Consider the following 22,840-nt stretch of genomic DNA (forward strand, 5'->3'; position numbering starts at 1 on the left):
ACCTGGCATATTTTCTGAGCATACCGAGTACTGCTGGCATTTACAGCAATAAGAACACTTCCAAGTTGTCCAATTTCACTTTCTCACCAGAAATAAAAGTCAGGGTTATTACATCACTGAACAAATGGTCACCTACGTTACTGATTTGTTCCTGAGTCCTCTTGAGCCTCTGTAGTTCAGGAGTGTCTGTAACGATGCTGAAGCCCCTCCCTTTGCTTTCTTCAAAATCTCTTTTGTACTTGACCTAACAAAATTAGGAGTGAAAGACAAAAAGAAAGAAAAAGAAAAGTAAACAAAAGAATCATAATCCCACTCAGGATAGTCAGAGGCCATATAAGCTGCTAAAATTGGAAGCAGCATCTCCAGGAACAGCTCTACTAGCAGGTGATACAGTGAGTAGCGAGACTGCTTGGTTTGTGTCCCAACAACCACTTCGTGGCCTTAGGTAAGTTACTCAACCACTCTGTGCCTCGGTGCCATTTTAATTCATAAAGTGATGATAATGACAAAAATAACAGTATTTAAATTTGTTATTTAGTTGTTAAGTCACGTCCAACTCTTTTGCAACCCCTAGGACTATAGCCCACACCAGACTCCTCTGTCTATGGGATTCTCCAGGCAAGAAGAACGGAGTGGGTTGCCATTTCCTTTTACAGGGGATCTTCCTGATCCAGGGATCGAACCCATGTCTTCCGCTTGGGCAGGATGATTCTTTACTTCTGAGCTGCCTGGAAGCCCTAGTATTTAAATAACGCTATTTAGTAGGTTGAAAGATAATATCAAATGTCTTAGTTCACATACTGAGCCCATAGGAAACAAGCAAGTGCTCCATAATAGTTATTACTATCATCGTTAACAGTTGTACTAAAACTGAAAAATAAACGTGGAAAGAGAAAGCTAAATCTTCTGGTCCCATGGCTTGTTTCGTCAGTGACGAAGCATCATTTTGAGCCTGGACTGTGCTATGGATGCGGGAGACATACCACAGTATCAGAGCAGCCCTGTCCTACAAAGTTTTCATTCTATTTCATCAGGCAAAGCATATGGGTATGATTATATAGTGTTGTACTGCCAAATGCTGAATATGTAAATGCTTATGGAAATATTTATAAAACAGGCCACACCTAGAGATTAAAAGGCTTCAATTCAAGCACATGCCCTTGGCATACTGTGTACTGAGGTACCAAAGTTTTTTTCAGTGTTTAAATATATTTCTTTCTAATTACAACCCAGTGAGGCTGAATTTTACAGTTTCCTCAGGGAACTAGAACAGCCCGTGTTTAATCTTACTAGGGTCCCATCTCCTATTATTAGCATAGTGACAATAACTGTGACACCAGTTAAATATTCTGCTTGTTAATGACTGAGATGGTTACATCACTTCAACTGTTCTTATTTCTTTAAAAGCCTAACTATCAAGAAATATGGAAACATATTTTTGATAATTCATTTAATCCCCATTTTCACATTCATAATTACCAGCTTCTAATTAAAACATGTTAATAATTAATGTTTAGGGTTGCTAATAAAAATATGTTTTCTGCAAGTGTTACTTTCTGTATAAATTTGGAAAGTCTCCTTAGCTGAGCATGGAATGAGTGTTTTTGTTGAGTCATGTTTGTTTTTAAATACTCAGTTCTCTCAGGCATTACTGTCCTTGAGGCTACTGAAATTTTCCTTTATCTGAAGAGCTTAAAAGAAAAAAAAAAAAAATCCCAGATGACAATAAGTAAAAAGATACACATACTCTCATCACTTTTAGTCTAAGAATATCTAATTTTCCCTCCACATTTTCATTTAAATGTCTAAAAGTACTAAAATCCTTACTTTATTTCCATAAGTAAAAGGTCAAATAAACTGCATTATTTTTCTGCTACGGAAAATGCTGAGTGAGATTAGCCTTCTAACCCTCAATCTCCCAGCATGTGTGAAGATGCGCACGGGCACATTCTCAGGGTTTTGTGCCTAACTAAGCAGGGCAGCCATTTAGCTTTGCTTGAAATAAACACTAGGGCGCAGAGCAGTAAAATAATAAAAGTAAGAAAGATGGCAAAGTTACAATAAGAGCAAGGGGGGAATGACGAAGTAAGAATAAAAATCTAGAAGCCAAGTTCTAACATCCTTAACATCCATTTCAGAGAAGGCACAATCACATATTCTTTTTGTGATGAGCTTGGAAATTTGTTTGTTTTTTAATGGCAATTTCCAAAGGAAGAACTGAAAAGAAAAACCATTAAATTCCAGAATCATAGCTTTCAAGTTAATTACCATTTAAGAGCCCTTTCCACATTCACGAGACACATAAGATTCATCTGATTAGGGCTTGCCTCGTTAAGTGATTAGTTTTAAAGAATATACAATTATCTCCATAATTGATTTGCAGAGTTTTTAGATGTTTAATCCTTTTTTAATGGAGTGACCCACAACCATGCTCAGCACCAATGCAAGCACCAGTCCACGCAGCAAATCTTGACAGCTCACAGGGAGCTTTTGAGCCCTTCATCAGTCCCTCTCTTTTCCATACTCCCAGCCACTTATATCCTCTCTCTCTACTTAGGGCTAATTTTAAATATTATATCCGATGGTCTGCCAGGTATGCATAGTCTGATCCTGAGAGACAACTGGATACAAAAATAGCAGATGCCAGGGGCCGGGGGCAGGGGGTGCAGGGTAGGCTGTGGGGAGTGGGGAGCTAACTGTGTTTAACAGGGACAGACTTTCAGTTCAGGAAGGTAAAACATTCAGGAGGTGGACGATGGTGAGGGCTGTACAACAGCGTGAATGTACTTGGTGCCACTGGGCTGTGCAGTTAAATGTGGGGAAAATAGTATGTTTTATGCCACATTCACCACAGTAAAGAACTTTTTTAATTAAAAAAAAATAGAGCTCAGAGAACAGAGAGAGGGAGAAGATTCCTCTTTTCGGTTGCAGATGTCTCCTTTGTCCTCACAAGATGACCCCATCCAACCAGTGAGTGACTGTACTCTGCACTCAGGAATCAACCCATACACATAATCCAGTGTGTGTCCAAGAATCCCAGACCTGGGACTGTGGTAGAAACTCATGGGAAAGGGCTACTCTTTCTCCATGGTCTGGCTCATTTCGTTGCTGTTCAGGATTGTGTTTCAACCCCACAGGCGACAGCACACCAGGTTTCCCTGTCCTTCACCATCTCCCAGAGCTTGCTCAAACTCATGTCCATTGAGTCTGTGATGCCATCCAACCATCTCATCCTCTGTTGTCCCCTTCTCCACCTGCAGTCTTTCCCAGCATCAGGGTCTTTTCTAATGAGTCAGCTCCTCACATCAGGTGGACAAAGTATTGGAGCTTCAACTTCAGCATTGGTCCTTCCAATAAATATTCAGGATAGATCCTTTAGGATTGACTGGTTTGATCTCCTTGCAGTCCAAGGGACTCTCAAGAGTCTTCTCCAACACCACAGTTCAAAAGCATCAATTCTTCAGCACTTGACCTTCTTTATGGTCCAACTCTCACACCCATACATGACTATTGGAAAAACCATAGCTTTGACTAGACAGAATTTTGTTGGCAAAGTAATGTCTCTGCTTTTTAATATGCTGTCTAGGTTTGTCATAGCTTTTCTTCCAAGAAGCAAGCATCTTTTAGTTTCATGACTTCAGTCACCATTTGCAGTGATTTTGGAGCCCAAGAAAATAAAGTCTGTCATTGTTTCCATTGTTTCCCCATCTATTTGCCATGAAGCGATGGGACAGGATGCCATGATCTTCACTTTTTGAATGTTGAGTTTTAAGCCAGCTTTTTCACTCTCTTCTTTCACTTTCATCAAGAGGCTCTTTAGTTCCTCTTCACTTTCTGCCATAGGGGTGGTGTCATCTGCATATCTGAGGTTATTGATATTTCTCCTGGCAATCTTGATTCCAGCTTGTGCTTCATCCAGTCCAGCATTTCACATGATGTACTCTGTTTAGTGGGCTGTAAAACTGAAGTTGCTGGCCCTAATTTGGCCACTATGCAATCATGATGAGGCCAACACAGAGGCAAGCAAAACCTCAAGAGTGATTCCCGACATCATTCAAGCACCTAAATCTAACTCTTCCTAAAGCCAGAACCACCAGGCTTACCAGATGAGTGAGCTAATATCTCTCTCTTCAATAACCAAAAGAATTCTGATTAATATGCCACCACCACCATGCCTACAAGGTATACACATGAACAACAAGGTTCCCAGAAATACTGACATGTGAATTTCTCCTTGTTTATTTCTATGCTTTGGTTCTATTTATGACACATGACTTAAGAGTTTATAAAAATAGGGGATCGTATCAGAGAAACAGCCTAGACTTAACACCCCATCCCTGTCACTTAACAGCCACCTCACAGGCCTTCTAGCCTCCATAAGCCCAAATTTCCTCATTTTTAATTAGAGAGTCTGGTAATTTCTTAACTAATAAGGCTGTAGGGACTGAATGAGATAAATCACAGAGAGGAATTTTAGAAGGCATGAGTCGTTTTTTTTGTGCAAATGTCCAGTATTATCATAATACTGGTTTTGCCTGACTTGAAAGGATTACCTAATATCTGTCATGAGACATCAAAAAGAACAGTTCTATAACAATCAGATAGATCATGGTTAATAAAGCCAAATGACTCATGTCAATGTATGGCAAAAACCACCACAATATTGTAAAGTAATTAGCCTCCAATTAAAATAAATAAATTTATTTTTTAAAAAAAGAATCAGCTATCAGCTTACATTTGCAAATTTTACTATTATTCTAGGATAGATACTTATTTTTTGTTGGATTTGTGTGAATGATCAGACTCCTAAAAGACACCTTGGATGTGTCATCTGGTGACCACACAGGTGAAGATGAATCCTGAATCCCATCTGTACAGGTGCTGGGTGACAATCTGTCTCTGCCAAGAGGCATGCCACAGGCTCTGCAAACCTGTAAGAACTATGTGAAGAGAGCTCTCATAAGATCACTCAGAATTCCTTGTCACTAACAGAGTGATTCTTACCCTCAGCCCCTGGGAAGCTAATGCATTTATTCATTAAAGCTCAGCACCAGTGGTGATGCTCTGTGTGCTGGACGGGTCTTCCCCAGTGCTGAGTGTCACGGTTTTTCACCTCCTATTAGAGCAGTTATCACCCTGAACTACAATCACAATGGAGTCACAGTCCCTGCTCTAGAACGTGTAGAACTCAGGGACAAGGGCAAACTTTTATTGAACTTTGTGGTCCAAAATCGTGGCATAGCACCTGATCTGTGCAAGTTGATTAATAAATGATAAAGAAAGAGAAGGGAGGGAGCAGAGGAGAAAGAAGGAAAGGGAGTAGACATAGACAAGGGAAGGTGGCCCAGATCTAGAGATCCAAGTGCTGTGTTCAGTCTCTATGTCCAGCTCTTTGCAACTCCTTGGACTGTAGCCCACCAGGCTTCCCTGTCCATGGGATTTTTCAGGCAAGAATACTGGAGTGTGTTGTCATTCCCTCCTCCTGGGGATCTTCCCGACCCAGGGATCGAACCTGCATCTCCTGCATTGCAGGTAGATTCTTTGCCACTGGGCCACCTGGGAAGCCTAGAGGTACAAGAGGAACCTCCTATTTGGGCACTGAACTTGGTTCCAACTGGCTAAAGAAACAGGGAGAGCTGGGAGATCAAGCTAAGAAACACAGATCTAGATCTGATATGGAAAGAAACTGCTATCCATAGTGCTTATCTTAGTCCATCTGGGCTGTTATACCAAAAAATGCCATTGACCGGGTTGCTTATAAACAGCAAAAACTTATTTCTCACAGTTCTGGAGACTTAAAAATCCAAAATCAAGGTACAAACAGACTCACTGTCTGAAGAAAGGCTGCGTGTTTGTTCACAGATGGTCATCTTTCCACTGTAGTCTCACATGGAGTGGGGGATGAAGCAGTTCTCTGGGGTCTCTCCCATAAGGGCACCAAACTCATTTATGAGGGCTTCACCTTCATGACCTAATCACCTCCCAAAGGCTCCACTTCCTAACATCATCACATTGGGGATTAGGTTTAAACATGAACTTTGGGAGAATAAAAACATTCAGTCCATCCCAGCACTCCTATATATTAACTCACTCAACATGAACTCAACAAGTATTCACTGAACCGCATAGCAGTTGCTATTACAAACTCCTGCTCTGTCCCTTTTCTTTCCTTCAGCATTGGATTTAAAATTATCATCTCTGGTCTCTTGTCCTCTATCCTGTTAAAAAGTATTTTACAATGATTCTACAAGTAACAATGGTGAATTATTCTAAGAATGTCATTCTCTGGAATGTCCTCCTCAAATATTTACATATTTAATCCTTTGTTCATTCAACAAATACTCAGCAGCTACCATGAGCCAAGTACAGTTCCAGGGGTGAGAACAACACAGCCAAGGAAACAGTCAATGACCTCTGCCTTGTGGAGCTTACGTTACAGTGGAAGAGAAATAAAAGACATGAGATTTACATAATTTGAATAAATGGTACATGAGTGGTAAGTGCTAAGAGAGAAATAAAGCAGAAAGTGAGATGAGAAGGGTCAGAAATGCTACCCTTTAAAAGAGAGCAATCAGGGAAGGCCTCAGTGAGGTGACACTGAAGTAAGATCAGAAGGAAGTGAAGGCTGTATGTGAGCAGGAACATGCTGGACTTCTGCTTTAACAGGCTCTTTCTGGCCACTGAATTAACCCACTGAAGTGAGCAAAACAGAGGCAGGAGATCAGCAAGAAGGCAGGAAATTTTGGTCCTCTCTCCCCATACATGCATGTGCATGCCCTACTCTTTTTGACCCCATGGACTGTAGCCCACCAGGCTTTTCTCCCCATGGGACCTTTCAGGCAAGAATACTGGAGTGGGTTGCCATTTCCTCCTCCAGGGGCTCTTCCTAACCCAGGGGCTGAACCCACATCTCCTGCTTGGCTGGCAGATTCTTTACCACTGAGCCACCTGGGAACCCAGGTGTCCACTATTAGAGAATGTTCCAAGACCACAGAAGTCAGAGAGATTTCCTGGGCCCAGCCTGAGAAGCTGGCCTCCTTGGGAGACCTAGCCAGGTGAGATGCATCTCTTGTCAGAAATGGCAGGAAGGACCCAGGAAGAGGGAGTACAGAGTCCAGACATGGCTGAGTTAAGCGAAAGGACATGCAGTGCCTGGGAGGCAATGCAGTTTGTTTCCTGTATGTTGATCCCTTCAAGACTAAATAAACACATCTTGAAAATGCATTCTTAGACTCAAATGATCCATGTTGTTGTGCAGCAGAAACTAACACAGCATTGTGAAGCAACTACACTCCAATTTTTTAAGAATAAACTAATTATACTAAATTTTTAAAAATCAAATGCAAGGAATATACTCAATGGGCAACATGAATTGCCATATTTTTCTTCAGAAGTATCTTAAAAATGTATTTCAAATACTGAAAGCTACCGACTATTGACATACTACATACACATGTAAATGAATATGTACACATACATACACACACATTTCTCTCCCTGTATTATAGATCAGAACCCTACATCAAGAACCAAAAGACCTAAATTTAAACCCTAATTCTGTCCTGTGATCTTTTATAATTTGTTCAGTTTCTCTAACACTCTTCATCCTCTGTTATAAAATGGAAAAAGAAAAGGGAAAAAAAAAAGTAATGTACTACACAGTGTGTGGAGGATTAACATAAATAACATGGAAACATCAAGCAGGGACATACCCATGCTAGGTCATTAGCAAATATTAGTTTACTCCTTCTTAATAAATTTCAAAAATGACCTTTATTGCTTATGTATGATCGTTCCTGCCAACATGTGCGTGCTCAGTGATATTTTGTGTTTGGAGTCATCAGTAAGTAACACTCACAAGTTCAGACACAGAAAGAGCCTAGAAACCAGGGCGGTTTGGCAAAGCTTAAGAAAAAGGCTCACAATGACTGAAAAGGAAAACCTAAAAATCAAAACAGTGAACAGAGCTGTCAACTGAATTATTTGCTAATTCTGAGATATAAGTTCTCTCCCCCAATGCCATAATTATTAATCTTGTAGCAAATGTAAAGAAATGGAGAAAATGAAAATGACTAATGAAAAAGGTCATTCTGAGGCAGAAAGTCATTTCTGATGAAAAAAAAGCCAAGTGAACCAGAGACTGGTAAATTGTTGAATGATGAACCAAAAGGAGATTAAGTGAGACCAATGATGGACATGTCCTACAGTTCAACAGCTCTACCCCCAAGTATGTTTCTCTCTAAAGGAACCCTTGCCCATGAGCAGCTAGGAATATAGACGAACATGTTCAATATAACATTTGTATTATCCAAAAAAAATGCAAACAACCTAAATATCCATCCACAGGAGATGAATAAATTATCATATATTCATAAAATATAATATTATCCAGGAGTGAAAATAAATGAACTACAGATACATGGATCCATATGGCTGAATCTCAAAAACATTTTGGTGAAGGAGAAAACAAGCCAGGAATACACACATATGGTGGTAAGTAAATGGGGGAAGAGATTCAATAAGCATAAGATCCAGAAGAGCTGTGAGGAGACCTGATCATGGAAGGATGCCCTGGGAGCTTTACTGTTCACGTGATGTTCAAGTTTTTCAGTTGGAAAGTAGATCCACGTGCAATCCTTTTATCATCAAGATATAAAACTTAAATAGATGCTCCATATATTCTTCTGTACTGATCAAACATTTCACAATAAAAATATTTTCAAAGAAAGCAGGGACAGAGTTTTAAAACCTCAGATGGATGGGGGGAGCTGAATTTACCAGAGGATAAAGAAAAATCATGAGCAAGAAAACAGAAAAAGAATCTCAGAGCCAGGAATCAGCTGATACTTTCAGTTAGCTTACAGACCCAAGGCTTGGGTTTTCCATTAAGTGGCCAGTGACCTAGTCAGCGGCCATCGTAAGCAGAAAGTTAGTCTTTCTAAGTTTCTTCGTCTTAATGAAGTTGTTTTACTATGTTGGCAAATACTAAAATGAAGCAAAAAGGCAGGAAAAGAGAACTTGAGAGAGGATTAAAAGGATTCCAAATGTGGATTAATGAGCAATGGTAGCAGTACAAGAGGATTCTTGCTGAATCACAACAGACCAGAGGGCTAAGAAGAATCCAGGGGCAGAAGAGGAAGCAAAAGGAGAACATTATTTAGCTTTAAAGCAGCTTACCTTGTCCGAAAACGTTTAACTGAAGACTAAAATCTACAGGCCTATTTATGACTGATTCATATTATTCTGTTCTTTATCTCACACATTTTAAAGTCTCCATCTGATACAATAAAATCAATGACCAGTTTTATGATCTTTCATGCCACGATGGATACTTTACTTTTCTTCCAGGGGAGACTGGGAGGGTCATGTCATTTTCCAACTACATGCAAAATTCTTAGTTTGACCTGCAAAATTCACCACTCAATTATGTACCATCTTGTATAGTTCAGTAGATTTCAAAGTACTGGAGAATGTGTACCATATGCTTCTTTCTATCTCATCACATTCTGCTTGGTGCTAAACATATATTAAAAGCTTAATAACTATTTCATGATTGATTACTATCCAGTTTTGTATTTTTAATGTCTAAAATGCAGAAAATTGGCTAATCTTGCAATGCTAGTTGGGAATAAAACAACTACAAAGGAAAATCTGATTAAGGCCTTTTTTTTATGGTGAAGTTAATTTTAACAAATGTTAAGTCAAATAAGCTCAAAAGTGAATTTGCTTTCTTATAAATTAATCTCATAATTTGTAAATTTATGGTTAATTAAATAGAATTAAAATTTTAATTACCTTTTTACACATAATTAAAAGGCATTAAAAATAATTTTCATAGATCTCTAAGCCTTCAATTAGCTTTCCACTCTATGTGCAGAGGTACTTACTAAATAATTACAGATTTGTTAGTATTCTAAGTATATTCACAACCCAACTTCATCAGTTTTATAGTTCCTGTACCTTAAAATCACTAAAGTCTAAATTTTATTCTAAACAAATACTCTGAATACATAAAAAAAGCTCATCTCTTAATTAATTTCTCAATAAGCTAAAAAAATTTAAAATCACCCCTAAGACACTAAAGTGTAGCTTAGAGGTTAATAGCCCTCTAGTTTTTACAAACTCCACTTCTTAATAGTTGTGTGACCTTAAACAGGTTTAACCTCTCTAAGCCTCAGTTTCCCCAAGTGCAAAATAAGCATAATTGTGGTACAACACTGGCAATACGTTTGTGAGAATTAACTAAGATGATGATAATAATGCCTGCCATCTACTAACTCTCTATTACATCCAGGCACTGCAGCAAGTGTTTATATATCACATGGGCAAAGCCAGGGTGGGAAGGCCAGCAGGTCATGAGAGCGCAGCACTCAATTCCCACAAATTCCTGTTAACTCACAGCACCTTAGTATCTAGAGAACGCTTCCTACTGCATGGCCCAGCACCCTGTCACCTGTACCTGAGGGCTGCTTCAGTCCTTTGAAGATCAAAATAGAATGTGAATAAATAAACAGAAATGAAAATATGCTTTATCTATATCATCTTCAGATAAATCCTAGCAGGGACACAATTTAGCGCTCATTTTTATTGCTGAAGAAAGGGAGTTTGAGGAGGTGACAGAGCTAACAGGAGGCAGAAGTCTCTCTCTGGCATCTCCCGACATTATCTTTCAATCCATCAGACAATGAAAAAAATGCCAAAATGAAAATATCCAACTGAAGACATATTAATACAAACAATGTCCTATAAGCAAGCAAAGAGGAAAGCGGAAGTCATTGAATATTTCTTAGTAGAGGGTGTCAGAAGATCTGCATAAATTAAAATTTTAGGCAATTCATTATCCGTAATGGAACCTGTGGTACCATAAAAGGGACAAAAATTATCATCCCAAGTAAAGTTTATTACAGTTCCTGTTTCTCACCCAAAATGTGTTTTCAGGTATTTCTTTTGAAGGAAACAATTATTTGGATTTTCTCTTACTGAGGACCAGGCCAGGGAGGAGAAGGGTGCTGCAGGGCTGTGGTACAGGCAGACCTTGGGGACACTGTGGGTCCATTCCAGATGGCTGCTATACAGCAAATGCCAGCATAAAGCGAGGCCCATGAATGCAGAAGCCATGTTTACACTCCACTGCAGTCTATTAAACATGCAATACATTATGTCTAAAAAAACAACATACATACTGTAATTTAAAATAGTGTGTGTTCGTTGCTCAGTCATGCCTGATTCCTTGTGACTCCATGGACTGCAGCCCACCAGGCTCTGTCTGTGGGATTTTCCAGGCAAGGATACTGGAGTGGGTTGCCATTTCTTTCTCCAGGAGATCTTCCCGACCCAGGGATAGAACCCTGGTCTCCTGCACTGCAGGCAGATTCTTTAAGCAATACTTTATTGCTAAAAAAACTGCTAACCCATCCTCTGAGCCTTCAGTGAGTTGTAATAGTAACATCAAAGATTACTAATTACATATCATCATAACAAATACAATAATGGAAATGTTTGAAATATTGTGAGAGTTACCGAAGTGTGACATGGAGACATGAAGCTGAGCAAATGCTCTCAGAAAAAAAAATGGCATCAACACACTTGCTTGACACGGGGTCACCACAAACCTTCAATTTGTAAAAAACTCAGTATCTGCAAAATGCAGTACAAAAAAAAAAACACAATAAAAAGACATACGCCTGTAGTGATGGGACTATTGGTTCAAACCAAAAAATCATATCTACATTGACAGAGAAAAATGGGTGTGCAAAATATATACACAAAATGCATGTTTCATCAAGAATCTCACAACAGAGAAATGTAACTAATCTACCAAACTCTGCCTATGAGTTATGGATTACTCTGGGGAGTACATTAAGTATTTGGCAATGATGATTAACTTTTCCAGGAAACTAAAGTACCATCCAATTAACTATTCAGGTACTAAAGAAGCAAAAAACAATTAATATTCTAATACCTGATTTAGTCCTGAAGAGTAATTGACTCACAGATTCTGATTCTTGCTGATTTATGTTTCCCTGTTATGTTTTAAATAACATATAATAATTCAGACAATTCATGAATTTTGATTTCTGGACACGTGTTCTCTTAACTATTAATCCTTTAGAGAGAGCCAGTTTCATCCCATTACATGATTATGATTTTTTTTAAATATAAACAGTCTAATTCACACACAGAGTAGAATTTTATTCAAATTATTTTGAACCAGACGATATCATGCAAGGTTAAATTAAGGAAAGGATAATAAGTTACAATAGGGAACATTCCTGTGTGCATATTCTGATTTATAAAATATTAGAAGCTGGGGCAATTTCCAGTTAGGATAAAGGCAATTAGCAAATCGGTCATTCAGAAAAGAAAGCTACCTTCAAATTACAGTAAAGAAATGAAATAAGGATAAAATCAGGAACCAAGAAAATGTAAACAAAGAGAGCTGAAACTAACACAAAACAGTTATGAAAGAAAATAACCTGTTCTTAGTCTCAGAGTCACAGCTGACGAAAGTGACAGATGATCTCCCCCCCCCCACCCTGCCACTTTCTTACATGTGCCTGCTTCCTAACAGATTGATAATGTCATTAAAATTGGCCTTAACAACCCTCCCACACCTGCAATGGCATTATCCACCAGGCAACATTGACTGTTTTTCTGAAAGAAAACATGCTTCTTCCACTTCTACAAAACTGTGGAGAAAAGGAAAATAAAAACTGTAACACAGCAAAAACAAAGGAAAAAAGAATGCAAAAGAAGAATAAATCTAAATACATTACATACTTACTATGCACACAAATGACACAGAATAGCTTCAAAGATAGACAGTTTTCACTGCCCAGAAAAGCCCATGGATCCAGCAAGGCTTTTTCTTTATGTGTGGTATGGTAGAGGTTTACTAGGGTGGGGGGGACACCAATCATTTCTGCAAATGTCACTTACTCGGTAACTACACTTCTGTATGAAAACATACTGTTATATTTCATAGGTTAGGTTCAGGACCCTCAGGCCGATATACAAGTCCTGACTGTCACTGGTTGAATCCCTACCTCCACTCATCTCCATCAGCAGTCCTAATAATCATAATAAGATTAAATCCTTAATACAGAATTCTATTTAAAACATAAATTTCCTAGAAATGTTTGCAGGTTATTAACATACTGATAATACAACTGGAGAAGGAAATGGGAAGAAGCTATGAGAAATAAACACCCGAGTGGTGCTGAAGAACGAAGTGAAGAATTATGGCTTCTTATGCTTCTTAGTTAAGAGTGAGAGCTTCACACTGAATACAGGCATCAGTTTTGAGAAATGCTGGCTTGCTGCCTCCCTGCTATGGAATAGCAGCTATGATTTATTAAAGAGCTATTGTATAAGGTATCAGACACTATATTAGGCATCTGACAGACCATCCTGCTTCATCTTCAAAACCACTCTGCAAAAGAGATGTTTTTTGACCATTTTGTACCGATGAGAACGTAGTGCACATTATTGCTTGAGTCCACCCATAACCTCCTTCTTCTGGGTTATGGTCCCAGGCCTCGTTCACCCATGCAGTTCTTCTCAACAACTATAGGACACACTTCCTTAACCAACTGAGGATCGTCCCAAAGGCAGTCCAATCACCTGGCCCAAGCTAGCCCAAGTCCATATGTTTCGGGGGTTTGCAGTCTTGGGACCTAAAATGTGGAATGAGTCTCTGCCTCTGGCAAGTAAAACTCTAATGTACAAAGCCTTGGAACTATCGACAGCCAGGTTTGCCACCACCAGAACCCAGAGGGGCAGATACACCCCATCTGCCAGAAGAGAGCCCTGGCCTGGTGGCATCTGAGTCCTGAGCCACACTGCTCCTGAAGTTCAGACAGGCATGTCCTTGCCCGTGGACCTGTGCACTCTAATATCCTCAAAAGAAATCATCATTTTGTTCAAGTGAATGAGAGCTGCATTTTCCATTTCATGCAGGCCAGAATCCAACCTAATACAAGAAACTAACTTAGAGATGAAGACACAAACCACGTATACATACAATCATGTGTAAAACAGATAGCTAGTGGGAAGCTGCTATATAACACAGGGACCCCAGCCTGGAGCTTTGTGATAACCTGGGAGAGTGGAGAGGGGCTCAGGAGGAGGATATATATATATAATTATGACTGATTCGCATCACTGTATGGCAGAAACCAACACAACACTGTAAAACAATTCTCCAATTATTAAAAAAAAAAAAAAAGGCCCAACCCTAACATCACATTCTGGTGAGCTGCAGTCAGGATTCAAACCCACATCTGCTGCCTCGGAAGCCTTTGCTCTTCTTTCCCTATCACACCACAAGATAGTAATTTGAATACTTTGAGAACTTTAAAGATCTTCACTTAGGTTGAAACAATTTTGATGAAAATAGTCATTATTTCTTTAAAAAGACTAGATTTTAAACAACAGTGTAAATACCTTAATTTTTAAATTACCTTACATGGTACATACATTAGGCAGTGTGTGTGTGTCTGTGTGTTAGTCGCTCAGTTATGTCTGGTTCTGCGACCCTATGGACTGTAGCCCACCAGGTTCCTCTGTCCATGGAATTCTCCAGGCAAGAATACTGGAGTGGGTTGCCATACCCTTCTCCAGGGAATCTGAATGTTTAATGGTTACAAACACCATCAGTTAGATGTTCAGTAGGTATTTATCAAATGAGTGAGTAAAAAACTAAGGTAACCACTTCAAGATGAAACTTTAACATGATGACCTTATTAAGCATCAACTTAGAAACGTGTGTAGATGATTCAATACTTTCACTTTTAAATTCACTCTAATTTCCAATACAAAAAATCAGATACTAAGTAACTGAAGAAAATCTCAAAATTTAACTTAAATGTGATAATTAAAAAAGTTATAGCATATCTGCACATCAATTAATATATTATCTTGGTTATATTCCTATGAAGTTTCATGATTAAGTATCATTTCATGATGCTATAGGTATAATCCTATTCTTCCCTTGCTGATCTAAAAGTCTCCTCTTTGGTCAAAAAACACTAAGGGAGTTTGGCTGAGTCCATTTCTCAAAAGGACAAAGGAGAACTTCCCTCCTGGTCCAGTGGTTAAGACTCCATGCTTTGACTGCAAGGAGCACGTGTTCAATCCCTATTCGAGGAGCTAAGAGCCTGCATGCCACACCACCAATAAATAAGTACTATCTTTTTGAAAGAAGGACAAAGAGATTTTCTTGTCCCTCCAGAATGAACATCTCAAGAAGAAATAGCATTTTTCCTTTGTAATGTGGGTTTTCAAGTTACAATGAGAAAGGGAAAAAAAATGTAAATGGAAGAGAGCGGCCTGTTTGAGTTGATGTGGATAAGTGTTTTAACATCTCTTAATAATTCTAATTTTGGAATGTTGTTCTGCCTGAGCCCATGAACGTCTCACTTATTTCACAGTCCGGGAGAGTGCAGCTATCTGAGAAACAGGAATAACTTGGCATTGCCAGGAAGCCAGGTGGTTCCACTGTTTGGAAACCATCTGGTCTGAGTTTTCTCTTTGTCAGCACCATCAATACTTCAGTAGCAAGAGCTATTATAGGGATTGTGTGTGTTTCATTTCTTTAAATAAACTCAAACAAAACTACTCTGAATATAAATTCATTATTTCTTTGAATTGTGCTTGCAGAGCATAATGAAACCCTTGTCAAGACAAGTTACACTTGAATGCTTACATTCATTCCACAACTTCACAAAACCAAGTGGCAAAATACTGGAAGTATGCCTACAACTCCAGCAGCCTCTCTTGATCATATTCACCTTTAAGGGGATAACTATTGTCCACATGCCTCTGGCAAAATGGAGAATTCTTTTCTGCTGAGGTAGATGCCAAGGCAAAGCTACATATTCGATGTGGACAGTAAAGAGATTTAGATATCGGGATCACTCAGAGACAGTTATTTAGCCAAAGAAGTTATTTAATCAAACACAGAAAGGCTTAAGAAACTTAAACCTATTAATCCGAGGCTCAATCGACTCTTCATCCAACAGTCGGGGCTGTTCAGTCACTAAGTCATGTCCAATTCTTTGCGACCCCATGACCGCAGCACGCCAAGCTCCCTATCCTGACCTGCACTATCTTCCGGAATTTGCCCAAATTCACATCCACCGAGTTGGTGATGCTATCTAACATCTCATCCTCTGCTGCCCCTTTCTCCTTTCTCCTTCAATCTTTCCCCAAAACAGAGTCTTTTCCAATGAGTCGGCTCTCTGCATCAAGTAACCAAAAAGACAGTATGACAAATCCGTGAGCAAAATCCATCAAATCATGGCCTGGACTGCAGAACACTGGACGATAAATGTACCGCAAAGCACAGGGCCCTTACCTCCACCAAAAAGAAAGGGTTATTGCTTACTAAAAATACCATGCTCTCTGTAATACGTATATGTGAACAGACACTGGCATTAATAAACCTTGTCTTCTAAGACCTTAATCTCAGCTTCAGTCAAAGATAAAGTTTCCAGACCCAGATGTTTTTATCAGAATACCCAAAGTCAAATCTCCCTAAATGCCAGCATCCACCTTCCAACGGCAGGCTTCCGTTTCACTGCCCTTTAGATAGAAGCTGGAAGTCACCATGTCACATTCACTTAAGAAGGGACAAATTAAAGAGGTTAGAGTACTGACCTAGAGTTAAAAGAGAAAGAAACTGAGGCCAGAAGAGGTTTTACTTTCTTCTATCAGCAGGTCATCCTCAACCCCCTTCTTTGCAACAATGTTTGACTTGTCAAAATTGCTTTGCTGCATCTGCACCTGACATCTAAATCATTTGACAGGCACATAACCTTATCAAATTTCTAGTTATAGTACAAATAGAGGTAACAAACCATATCCACTGAAACTGATAACAGCTCACACAAAGAACTGCAAGGCTGTGATTGCAGGAGAGGGGGGAGTCCCTGCAGACATCCTGGCCCGGGAGCCCACAGAAAGGGGAGGAGGAGAAGCCAGAGCCAGACAAAGAGCGGTGCTGGGTTGGACTCCACCAAACCCAGTTGCTGCTCTCATTCTTCTGCTGAGACCAAAACAACCAAAAGGCCTCTCACTGGGGGTGAAAAGAAAAATTGTGAAAAGAGTGGTGTCTGTCCGCTCCAACTAGCATTTAACTTAAAAGGCAGTTGGAACAAAAGCATAGAACGGGCACTTTTGAAAGTCCCCTGCCAACCACCATTTGCCCTAATACACTGTCAGGTTATTAGGTACTATTTCTTAATTCAGGAGACAATGCAAGCAACAGCAGATATATTCCTGGTTTTGTCTGTAACTCAAGCCAAATGCTCATCTCTAGATTTGCTCAGGAACATGCAGGGAAAATAGTGTTTGCCAAAAAAAGAATAAATATTTTGAGGTAATGTCTCACATTAAAAAATTAATTTTAAATCATGGCTATGAAACAAAAAAGTCTTTAAAAAAAATCTGTTTTCTTCACTTAAATGTTCCAGGCTCCTAATACTTCTGGAAAACACTGCAGAAGAAATTAAGGATACAAATATGGAAAAGTATATATGTAATTAGAGAGACAATTCCCCAGGTAAAGGGCACACACTGAAATCAGATTTAAATTCACCTGATCATAAATATTCCAGCTTCCTAAACAACCCCCTCATCTGAAACCTTTTAACTCCAGGCCCAGGAAAGGCTCATGCAGGATTAAATACTCTAATCAGAACACCAAATCCTTTTACTTTTCTAAAGGAAGAAAGCTTATCAACATCAGATTACTCTATCTGTGAGTCTATCCTACTCTGACATTTCTAGGTGAAATTAGCAAGTTGCTTTCCAGGTCTCCAGTTTCCTCTCATTTCCTTCCCTTCATCTCTTCCTACCCAACTCCCAGTCTCAAATGTTAATAATTTTTCCTCATCAGTATCTCAAATGCAACCCACTTCTCTCCATACCCTTCACCACTACTACTTATTTTTTAAAAAAGAAATGGGGAAGATAAGCATGAAAGCAATAAAAATCCATAAAATAATTAGACAAATTCTGCACAACTGAAACTTCTATGGATCATTGCATGTCTGGTATTATCCACAGAATGTCACATGATAAGCCTGACAAAAATATGATGGATACGTGAATATTCAGTAAGCAGTAACAGTCAATCTAAAATATACAGGATGCACTTGGGTGTTTATTTAAAATATGATTTTTATGGAGATGCAAATGAGACTAAATCTTGCTGTTTCTTATTTAAGAAAATCTGAAGTCAAGCTATGAGACTATCATTCCTTTAGTGACATTTGAAAACCAAATACTGAAGGAAAATCAACAGAATTATTTTTTACCTCAAAAGAGAAAGATTTTGGCTGGGATTAGATTTAAATTCACCCAACCATTAATACCCCACCTCCCTAACCATGGCCTTGGTCTGAAGCCTTTTAATCCCTGTCCCAGAAAAGGCTCATCCAGGATTAAATAATCAGAACACCAAATCCTTTTACTTTTCTAAGTGAAGAATATTCAGCTTATTAACATCAGGTTTGTTGTTGTTGTTCAGTCACTAAGTCATGTCCAACTAAATTCAACAACAAATTCAAATCAGTAAATACAAAACTGCTAGAACATTCATTCCAGGCTATTTCATATCATCATAAAAGGCAAAACAGATAAAAAGAAAATCTGGTGCTTTAGATATTATGTAAACTTCTTTCTTAATATAGAAATTAATAGAGAAATGCCTTTAAAACTCTTAACAAAAATAATTTCATACACACACACACGCACCAAAAAAAAAAAAAAAAAACCTCACCAGAATTATCTTTTATCTAAAAAGAGAAGAGTATTAAAGTAGTCTCAGCCAAACTACTGACCAAGTGTGAGGGTAGGGTGATTCTAGACATATAAAGACTCAAAATTTATCAACCACATACCTTTTCTCAGAAAGCTACTGGAGGATGTGTTCCACCAAAATGAGGGAGTAAACCAAGATATAAGGCATGGGATCCAAGGGTTTTTTTAAAAGGCAAAGGGAAAGCCAAGAGTAACGGTGAAGAAAACTCCTAGGTCAGAGCTATTCAATGAACCCAGAGAAAAAGCAGTACAGGTTAGAGCTGGGGACAAAAAACTCCTGGAGGAATGTGTCAAGAAAAAGATTATAGAATCAATAGATTACTGAATGCATGCAGATCTAGTGAAAGAACTTTTAAAACTACCAGACTATGGAGATACAAAAGAAATTAGCTACTCTAGGAAAAAAGAAAAATGGTTTTCAAGAAAGTATAATCATAATACATTCACTGACTCAGCCAGGAACAATAAATAATCTAATTACACTCATATTATTGTCCTTTGCTTTCCTGCACTTCACAGACATCACTATTTTCTTTTCAAATTGGAGATTTGTAGCAACCTTACTTCGAGCAAGACTATCAGCACCATTTTTCCAACAGTATTTGTTCATTTTGTATCTCTGTGTCACATTTTGGTAACTCTTGCAACGTTTCAAACTTTTTCATAGTTTTCACATTTATCATGGTGATCTGTGATCAATGATCCTTGATGTTACTATTACAACTCACTGAAGGCTCAGTGATGGTTAGCACTCTTCAGCAAAAAAGTATTTCTTAATTAAGGTATCTACATTTTTTTAGCCACGATGCTACTGCACACTTCAGCATAGTGTTAACATAACTTTTACATGCACTAGGAAACCAAAAATTCATGTGGCTCCCTTTGTTGCCATATTATTGTGTTACCCAATGCACAGTATCTCTGAGGTCTGCCTGCAAACAAAGGTTACTGAATAACCAAAAAATGTGACATAACTATATTGGGTGGATGGGAGGGGGGAGTTTAACAAAGAATAAATCTTCTTCCATATAGAAAAATCAATAGATAATCTCTAAAAAAAATTAAGCTTACAAATAGCAATATATGCATAGAATAGACAGATGCTACAAAGAAAAACAAAAGCTTACAAGTGACTGTCTCTGAAGAGAAGGAATTAGAGGTATAAAGATATACAGAGGGGACTGCTATATTTTACTATAAGCAAAAGTTATATACTTTGAAACTCTGACAAAAAATTAAAATAAAATACACATGCCATTCAAAACAATTTTAAAGGAGACAGAAGCAACTTTCTTTACTGCACTGCTTGAGCTATCTTTTCAAATCTAGCCTTAGAGTAATTTCTCTTTCACTGAGAAATAAAGTCATCATGGCAAAGATAAAGGTAGATATGATGTCACTATTTCTATTATCGATGAGAACAGTCCATACCTTGCATATTTATCCCATATTCTGTCACCAATAAATACTCTTAATCGATTACTGTAACAAAAACTCAGGTTTGATTTCACACGGCAAATCTCTGCGATAAAGGGAGTCCTGGAGATGTGTATGTGATGTTATGATTACGAGCCAAGATAGACCTGCTTTGTTTACGTGTGATGAAACCTACGGCACTAACAGAAAATACAGTAATGTACAGTCCCGGGACTGGTCATGGCATAAGTGCCAAAGGTCATCTGTGAACAGGCTTAGTGTTACCTCTGTGCAGCTCTAGTGATCACTAAGCTCAGAAGAGAGCCAGGAAAAAACTGAGGGCTTGAGAAAGCAGGGGAAAAACTGAAGAAGAAAGCAGAAATGAAAACAGGCAGATGCACTAATATCTACAGCTCATTCATCAAGGTTATGGCTACGTAGCATGGAGGGCATGGCCATCGTGGGCAGCAGGGAGGTGACCACTATTAACCAGGGCCCTCACTGGTAAACTCAGCGATCTGTTAGTGAGGCCCACTAACACGGAGAGAGCCTCGCCCACCTTGAGGACAAGGATCTATGCACTGCCAGCATCACCCTGAAACCGAGAAATGGCTTTGGTCAGAGGCTTAGCAAGTCCTGCCGCAGGACCCAACTCTTCTTGCTGCTTTTGTTAGCAAGAGCTAGTATCTATTTAAGTACCTTTTTTTTTTTTAATCATCTTATGTTGCTGTTCAGTCACTCAGTCGTGTCCAACTCTTTGGGACCCCAGGGACTGCAGCACACCAGGCTTCCCTGTCCTTTATCATCTCCTGGAGCTTGCTCAAACTCATGTCCATTGAGTCAATGATGCCATCCAACCATCTCGTCCTCTGTCGTCCCCTTCTCCTCCTGCCTTCATCTTAACAGATGGAGCATATTTTAGATTTATCTTTTCTCCCTTCTAACAGGCAGGAATTTCCTATTTCCCCAAACCTGGTCAGAACTGTTCATATAATCCGCTAAAGTCCCTTACCTCTCTGAAATCCTGTGGATCCCCTAAGTTTAACACACAGATGATTTCATTAACTGTCTTACTACATGGGTACAAGCTGAGACCTCATGAAAGGGCTTTGGTCAGACACTTGAAGAAACCTCTAGAGATGGGCTAGAGAACACACGACACTCAAAAACAAACTTATCAGTTCGGGGACAAGTCCCACCAGCAGGACAGCCTGCCCAAAGTGGCTTCGAATACTAATACCAGCCCCCTCCACAAAAGGCATTTTAATACTGGTTTCACAGATAGAGAAAATTGGTTTACTTCACTGCTTTCCTAGTATTATGAAATGAAAGGTTCTATGACATATCACAATAAATGCAGAATCACATAATGATTACTTTATGGGGTGGAAGACACAAATGAACACCCATATTGTGGTCAGTTTATTCCCTGACTACACACCATCCATCACCCCTTCTTTTGGTACTACACCTTTTCTTTCTTTCAAGAACCCAGTTTTCCCCCAGCTCTCTCCAGAGGTGGATTATGTAACACGGAAATGGCCAGACAGTGTTGTGCACCCCCCATCTCAGGGATCTTTCAACCACGAATATAATATCCAACCAGGACCAGAGAGGGAGTGACCTCGTTGGTGGGGGCCTTTCTGTCATTGAACTTGTACCTACAGAGATGTAGGTTAAAGGCATGGCAGCCGTCTTTCAGCCTCACAGGTGAGCCAGCCTGAAAATGGAGCTATCACGGAAGACACAGGACTGAGAGATGGAGAGAAACTGGGCCCCAGTGAAACCCTCTGAGCCCCTCGAGGAAGCCCTGCCCTAAAGCCAGTTTCACCCCTCGGTTCTTGCAGCATCTGAGCCAAAAATAATAATGCCAGGTGGGACTGAGTTTTCTGGCACTTGCAAGAAGAAAAAGTCCTAATTAATTTGCTCATGTACATTTTGCTAGTAGATAAAATTTCTAAGAGGGTTTAGAGCCTTCCACATTACTTTCCTCTCACTACTGTACTTTTAATTGGTTGAGCTGAATTAACACAGCTGTTTGTGATTAAAGCTCAATTATACACACCAACAGAAAAGTGGTTCTGGTAATCCTAAACAGCAGATACCTGCAAATCACCTGCACGTGGTTTGGGAATCCAAAGTTAAAGAAACAAAAAAGTCATAAAACATTGTTTAAATATTTTTTAACTACTCCTCAGATGGGAGTCCCTTTCCCCAAGTGACTGCAGTTAGCACAGTACAGTTAAACTTGAGCAAGAATTCTTTATTCCAGAATTGGCTGGGATGTCACCATTTGAGATGTTGGCAAAAACCAAACTTCAGAGCAAACAACATACAACTAAAATGTTTTTTAAAATATTTTTCTGAAGAGGAGGTAATTCCACAAAATGATTGAAAACAGTGTAATTGTCATTTAGCTGTGTACACCCACTGTGTCTGTTGAAAGGTGTTTTCTCCATTATGCAGAATTCTTAAAAACCTGAGAACAGGAAGTTCTAAGCATCTCACTTATAACCTTTTGAATTACTCAGCACATAATCAGTATTCGAAAGTTCTCAGTATCCCCTCCCCATCAAAATCTTTCCTATTTTTCCTTCTT

The 22,840-nt window shown here is 39.1% G+C and overlaps 1 protein-coding gene across 1 annotated transcript in view; it reads right to left on the reverse strand.

Annotated features, from left to right (window-relative positions):
• Window positions 1-22,840, reverse strand: part of NEBL (nebulette) — a 363,997-nt gene that overhangs the window by 170,029 nt on the left and 171,128 nt on the right. The window contains exon 4 of the mRNA XM_065921075.1: window positions 137-244. Within this exon, the coding sequence (XP_065777147.1) occupies window positions 137-244 (108 nt within the window). The remainder of the gene's footprint in view (window positions 1-136; window positions 245-22,840) is intronic.

This window comes from Muntiacus reevesi, chromosome 2 (assembly GCF_963930625.1).
Source record: "Muntiacus reevesi chromosome 2, mMunRee1.1, whole genome shotgun sequence".
NCBI lineage: Eukaryota > Metazoa > Chordata > Mammalia > Artiodactyla > Cervidae > Muntiacus > Muntiacus reevesi.